At 42.5% G+C, this 6,199-nt stretch overlaps 1 protein-coding gene across 2 annotated transcripts; it reads right to left on the bottom strand.

Moving 5' to 3' along the window:
* Positions 1–1,121: 1,121 nt before the first annotated feature.
* irx5b (iroquois homeobox 5b) lies at positions 1,122–5,853 on the bottom strand. 2 transcript variants are annotated; one of them, XM_010883386.3, is made up of 5 exons: positions 5,659–5,853; positions 5,330–5,492; positions 4,475–4,877; positions 3,580–4,263; positions 1,122–1,869 (listed from the first exon to the last, which is right to left on the bottom strand). In XM_010883386.3, the coding sequence occupies exons 1-5, from the start codon at positions 5,721–5,723 to the stop codon at positions 1,808–1,810; spliced, it is 1,377 nt and encodes a 458-aa protein (XP_010881688.1). In that variant the 5' UTR covers positions 5,724–5,853; the 3' UTR covers positions 1,122–1,807. The 2 variants fall into 2 exon arrangements, with proteins under 2 accessions (XP_010881688.1, XP_019912318.1); XM_020056759.2 differs by having other exon boundaries at positions 5,330–5,853.
* Between the last annotated feature and the right edge of the window lie 346 nt (positions 5,854–6,199).

The raw sequence follows: 6,199 nt of genomic DNA, 5'->3' as shown, positions 1-6,199 counted from the left end.
TGTTTTTTTGATAAACATTGTGTCATTTTTGATTGTCTTGAGATGTTACGATAATTTATATACTGCTGAAATAGCGTTCGAAAGATGTCTGTTCTACTCATTTAAATGTTACACTTCAACCACTAGATGGCAGTGCTCCGTGCGTCCCAGATCCCCAGGCAGCCCTACAGCAATCCCGACGACACGTGTGGGGCCCGAGGTCCCGTCCCCAGGATAGTTGGAAGCAAGCGGAGACCACCGCCGAGCCTCAATCTGAGAATTTCGATTTCTGTAGCGGCACCAGGGAGCGCGTGTTGCCCTGCCGGGTCGTGCGTGATACGGTCGACATGCTGTCGGTGTGCCGTGCTGTGGTGCCTGTGGTATCCAGGCAGACCCCAGGCGTTTTCTCCGCGTGGTCCTGACGGACACGGATGATGCGTACTCTGTGACAGTAGCCTGGGGGGGGGGGGGGGGGGGGGGGGGTTGTCGGGTAGGCAGGATGCACACCACTTCGGGGCAGGTGCCATAACCAGCTCCGGCCTCGCAGCTGCAGCCAGCAGGGGATCGTCGTCGAGAGTGTTTGGTGTCTTAATGGACAGGGACGACTGGCAGGCCTTTTGTCTTCGGTCTGTGAGAGGGGTTTGAGTGCAGACTCCTATTTTAGCTGTACTGTGTACCAAAATGAAACCGGAAGGCCTGCCGTTCGGCTGAACCTGAGCCATCCAAATTTAGGGCTGTGGGAAATGTTCATGTTTATTCGTCGTTAACTGATTGGTTAACATTTTCACCTATTTGTCGCTGCTTAAAGGTGAGTCCCAAACAAGTGATGTTGGAGAGGCAAGGATACAGTGAAACAGATTAACCTGACATAATGCCACCAGCCTAACCCAAGGAAGGCATGTCCCGCTGTGTGATATTCAACAGTGAGGGTCACCGGAGCTATGTCTTTGTGCTAACGGCACCATCTGGCTAGCACAGACCCAATATTGCCACCCTGAAGTGGATGCAATATACTGCCAAGCCTCTCTGATCTCATGCTATTCTGTTCATTTTCATGTTTCTTTAATACTTTTTTGGATACCTTTTTTTTAATATATATATATATTACATTTTTGCAGCTTGCACCTTGCATTTTACAAAATGATACTTTAATGCCGTTACTTCACCTAGTCAACATTCTGTGGGGAATGTTGGCGGTTTTTGCTTTGCTGTGACCAGGGCTGCAGCACCTTTCATTGGCACAAGGCGGCGCTCCAGACAAAGTAACTGCTACAGACATCTATTTTACTGTCTCAGTGGTATCCTGCCGTATCTGCTCGCCTAGCTACTGGGTGTGCAGGGTTTTGTTCTAACCTTACTCCAACTCACCGGGTGCAGCAAATCAAGGGAAAGGGGCTTTAACCGCCACAAATCTGTAATGTCTGAGGTTGATGCGCAAGGAAATTATTTACAATGCAGAGCGAAAATTTGAAAGGTGCTATTATAATACAAGTCTTACAACTGACTATTGTTCCTATTAATATTTTTAAATAAATTGCGTTTTTTCTTTGATATGGGCAGGGAAAGCATGGTTTGAGGCAGAACATTACCTCAGCCCTCAGAGACTAGGCCGTTCACTCCGGTGTTTTGCCTCACAGAAGAACACTTAGTACGACTTCTGGAACGAGGGGAAGATGAGAAGATGGAAATAATTGGAAAGATGGAAGAAGGAGAGAGGGAAAGGAGACAAGAGGGCGAAGGAACTGCGTGGCAGGGGGCTAGGTTATATTAGATTCAAACATCTGGTAGTCCTTGGGGTTATCACATGCGGAGTGGACCTCACACTGGTTCAGAGATATGCCCCAGCAGCGTCTGGTGTCTGCCGGTGTTTAGCCTGGATGCACAGCACAGCTGGGAAAGACAGACATATGGAACTCATAGTCAATCAAACAATTCACTGTCAATTTTTCTTTTTCAAGAATGTTTTTGTCTGTTGAATGCAACTGACCAATTTATACAGATAAATGCTCCTAAAGAAAAACTGAGGTTGTATCTTGATTTCTCATATCCAACTCAGAAAGGTTTTTAGAATATTGTTTTCTATTAAGGAGAATCTTCATATAAGTGATATGCACTAAGTTCACAAATAGAAATATTAAGGCCACGCATATAAGGTAAAATGTCCATCAAGCACTGCTCAAACATGTTTTATTTCTAAACACGGATTTATAGGATATTACTCCTTGTTTACATGTTGGGGTGGACGGGTTTGGCCTTTGGGCTGTCATTTCTCTAGCTGTGTGTGATCTAGGAAACATTTTATAAAACATGTGGATATCCAGGACTTGAACGAAATTGTCAAATTTTGTCTTTATGATTAATGATCAGTCTGTTTGAGTTGACTGTCAAACAGATACCATGCACAATTCGTATCGCATTCGCATCATATCTTTTTACGTAATCCAAGACAAAAAGCTTTGTTATTACATCCTGCTGAAAATAGAAGAATAAACGTATTCATTTAAAATGTGTTCATGATTTTATAGGTTTGTATAAGATGATAAGGTGTTTTTTCGCGCTACAGCACATCTTATTAAATGTTTAGACTTACATAGATAAACGAACATAGACACAGACTAAATGTATGTATGAAGTTTCATACAATTTTCTCTGTTAGTTATCCTTTCTATCCGCTTTGGAGCAAAATGACTCATGCAGAAAAACATGAAAAAAATGAGCATCCTAAAAAAAACATGGAATTGCTTTGAATACTTTGGGGATTACATAGCCTTCTAAGTTATTGAGAACTTAGTACACAGAGTTTAGCAGTATACACTGATAGCTGCTGTTTGGCTTTTGCAATTCCAGGATCAAGAGAAATCTCCTAATGCAGGGGAACTACAGATTTGAATTAACACACATAATTCCTTGAAGATGGCCTCGGAATATGTAAGCCTCTTAACTGCTGATATTAAAAATAAAAAACAGGATATATGCCTGGTTTTACGAATAATATTTTGTGTTGTTATCAAAGTTAATTTCCTCTCTGCTCAAAATAAATAAAAACAAACTGAAGCATTTGTATATTGGGATTAGGCTACATTTTTCACAGTTGTTTCAAGTGGTTTCTGTGTGAAGTTGTGTGCGTCTCATGATTCGTATAACCGTATTTGAAAAAGCACAAATGGCAACCATTGAAGTATGCTATGCAATAACTTAAATTAAACTGATACATTTTTATATTTTACGTAACTTTACGACCAAGGTATTACAAATGACAAAGCAACACGCTTTTCAAAAAGACTACAATAAAACTAGTCTCCTTTAATGAACAATTATTCACCACGCGTTTTGACAAATACAATTCACTTTCTCCAAAGATCAAACATGATCCTTTAAAAAATTTAACAAATCATAATAATTCAAACTTCATACTCCTAAATAATTGTTCATTGACGTTTTAGGGACTTGCCAGAATACTCATTTTCAATGTTTCCATTTTCAGCTCAGCTGGTTTCCCCCACTGAATATATCCTTTATTTTCCCAGTTGGATAATAAATAAATGTCTATACACAGCTTATAGCTTACCAAATAGAACACAGGCTAAACATGTGTCATACCTTTCTTCAGTTCATATCTCAAGTCTTTACACACATCTATTTGTGTGTGGCTCCTGGCTTTGCTTTCTCTTGCCAGGGCCTCGGCTCGGTGTAACATAGTTTGATGTAATCCATTCAGATGTGTCGCTGACCCAACGTTGGATCCGGGGCTGTGCAGGTGTCCAAAAGTGCCATGATAATTTGAGTAACCCTGGAAAAAGGGAGAAGTATAATAGACATGTCTTGAGAGGGCTGCGCTGTGTGGGAAAGGATTCTGAGGAGCGCCTCGAGATGGAGACGACACACAAGCAGGAATCTCTGTGCGTAATTGTCCGGACATGGTCTGAGAGCCATCGCTACATCCTTTACATTTGTCTGAAGAAGTTGCTATCTCCGCAAGCGACCACAGTTTAGGTTTTGGCGCCGGAACAGGCGAGTGAATAACGGATGAGGCGTTGCTGGAGGTGCCTGAGTCATTACGTCTCGGTGGAGGTGGACTTGCCGTGTCCGCTGAGTCTGAATCTCTCTCCGCTCCGGCTTGCACGTTTCGGGGAGATGCGGTGGCGGACCCCGTCATCTCCGGCACTCTCCTGTCCCCGTGGTCCTTTAAATCCGGATCAGTTAAGACAGGTTCCATGTCATTGCTGCTATTGTCCAATTTGTATTTCTCACAGGGGAATCCTACTGGATTTGGAGGCTGTCCAGCTGCATGAAGATAGAATAAATTATTAAACGAAAAGCGTTCGGAGGACTACTCACAATTCCAAGCAAGAATCAATGTATGCCTTTAAGCTAACATTCATTCAAATACAAAGAAATAGATGAATATTTTGTTTTGACAACTTTCAAAAGCTATTAAATGGCTGACAGGAAATGCAAGATTACATAATTATTGAAAAAGTAACTTCAAACTGACCTGCTTCATTTTTTCCACTTTCCGTTGTGGGCTTGATAGGCTCGTCGTCGTCGTCATTCTTCTCCAGGTCAATGTTATCATCCTCTTCTTCATCCTCACTTCTATTCCTAGGAGTCCAGGTCATTTTGTTTTCCTTCTTCAACCGTCTTCTGGCGTTGGCAAACCAGGTAGACACTTGGGTGAGGGTCATCTTGGTGATGATGGCAAGCATGATCTTCTCGCCCTTGGTGGGGTAGGGGTTTTTGCGGTGTTCATTTAGCCACGCTTTGAGCGTGGCAGTCGCATCCCTTGTAGCATTTTTCCGGTACGCAGGGTCTCCATATGGATAGGGGCCCAATGCACCGCCAAACGGGTGATAGTCCAAAGAACCGGTGATGCCCGCTGAAGGATCATACGCAGAACCCTAAAAAGACAACGACACGAGTTGACCAAAGTCATGGCCATTTCCAGACACTATTTTTTCCAATTGTACTGATAATATCCAGATTTCCAAATACATTTATTGTACAGGCATAGGTTATTTGACACGATTTCGAATAAAATAGTACATACTTAAAATAATTGAAAGACATATTTGCATTACTTCTTATTAATTACGAAAAGCTGTCATTATAAATGTGTATTTAAGAATAACACGTTATTAAACCTCAATAGAGAATTTGCCATATCAAAAGGCAACACTTGAGTCAACTCGTTACAAATTGTGGACACAAATTTCGTTTGCCATTCGTTTACTTTTCAGGCCTTCGAAAAGTAAACGAATGGCACCTCTCTTTTTATTTCATTTTTACTATAATGATTCCGATACCGAGTGGTTAAAGTGCATAATTATTTAACAGTAAAATATTTATTCACCACAAACGAGTTCAGTGCCGCCCTCTGCTCTCCGCTATACTGGAGGTGAGAGTTGAAGCCATGCGATGAACCATTGAACGCCGGTGATCCCGCGTAGGGTGCGAAGGCAGACCCTGAAGACGACCGACCAAGCTCTTCCGTCCTCGGTCCTCCTAAAATCACACTGGAACCGAACGGAGGACATGAATGGAGAGCCAGAGAAACCGAAGGTTGAAAGAGAAAGCCCTGAGGATACGCCATGGTGAGTGACCTCCTAAAGTCAGCCACTTAGGGCCACTTGTACGCTTTCGCCCTAGCTGCACACACAAGAAAAGCGCATGGGAACTCACATTTGAGTATAGTCCCTTTCCCTTAGTGTTCGCATTTGAGAAATAAATAATCCATTCAATAACATTGCGAACTTTTGCCTCGTATAGTTTCTTGTTGCCGCAAGTTGTCTCGGGAAGTTGTGTGCATGCAGCCTTCCAGCGGAACGTTTTGTCGACGCGCACAACCTGTCAGGCCGTGTAAATTCAGTATTCTGAGGCGAGCGCTCCTCCAGCAAGAGGAATTCAGCTGAAGAAAAAAAAGAGTTCTATGGTTGTCAGCTCCACCCCCACGCGCGCACATAAACACCCAGCTTTATTTTACTATCCTTGTGGGGACCCAAACACGTATTTCATTCAAAATTATATCTCTAACCCATAAACATATATCTAACAATGATCATGACCTATTCCTGACCGCAAACCCTCTGATTTCAACCTACCCACAATTGCAACTTTTAACTAAATGTCTTAGCCCAAAATAGTATTTTTTCTTCATGGACGGACAAAAAGTTCCCACTGGTGAAATGTTCCTTGTTTGACAATCTGAGAAGGGATTTGTGGG

The sequence above is a fragment of the Esox lucius genome, chromosome 19 (assembly GCF_011004845.1).
Source record: "Esox lucius isolate fEsoLuc1 chromosome 19, fEsoLuc1.pri, whole genome shotgun sequence".
In the NCBI taxonomy this organism is placed as follows: Eukaryota; Metazoa; Chordata; class Actinopteri; order Esociformes; family Esocidae; genus Esox; species Esox lucius.
The sequence above is the reverse complement of the archived record's forward strand: the minus strand, read 5'-3'. Positions and strand labels throughout refer to the sequence as shown.

What these genes read in the sequence shown, in the direction of transcription:
- irx5b (XM_020056759.2), bottom strand. Translation starts at nt 5,569, where the DNA reads ATGGCGTATCCTCAGGGCTTTCTCTTTCAACCTTCGGTTTCTCTGGCT. An exon ending in CGGCACTGAACTCGTTTGTG is followed by an intron (nt 4,878 to 5,329) that starts GTGAATAAATAT and finishes TTGTCTTTTTAG; the next exon opens with GGTTCTGCGTATGATCCTTC. An exon ending in GAGATATGAACTGAAGAAAG is followed by an intron (nt 1,870 to 3,579) that starts GTATGACACATG and finishes TGTCTTTCCCAG; the next exon opens with CTGTGCTGTGCATCCAGGCT.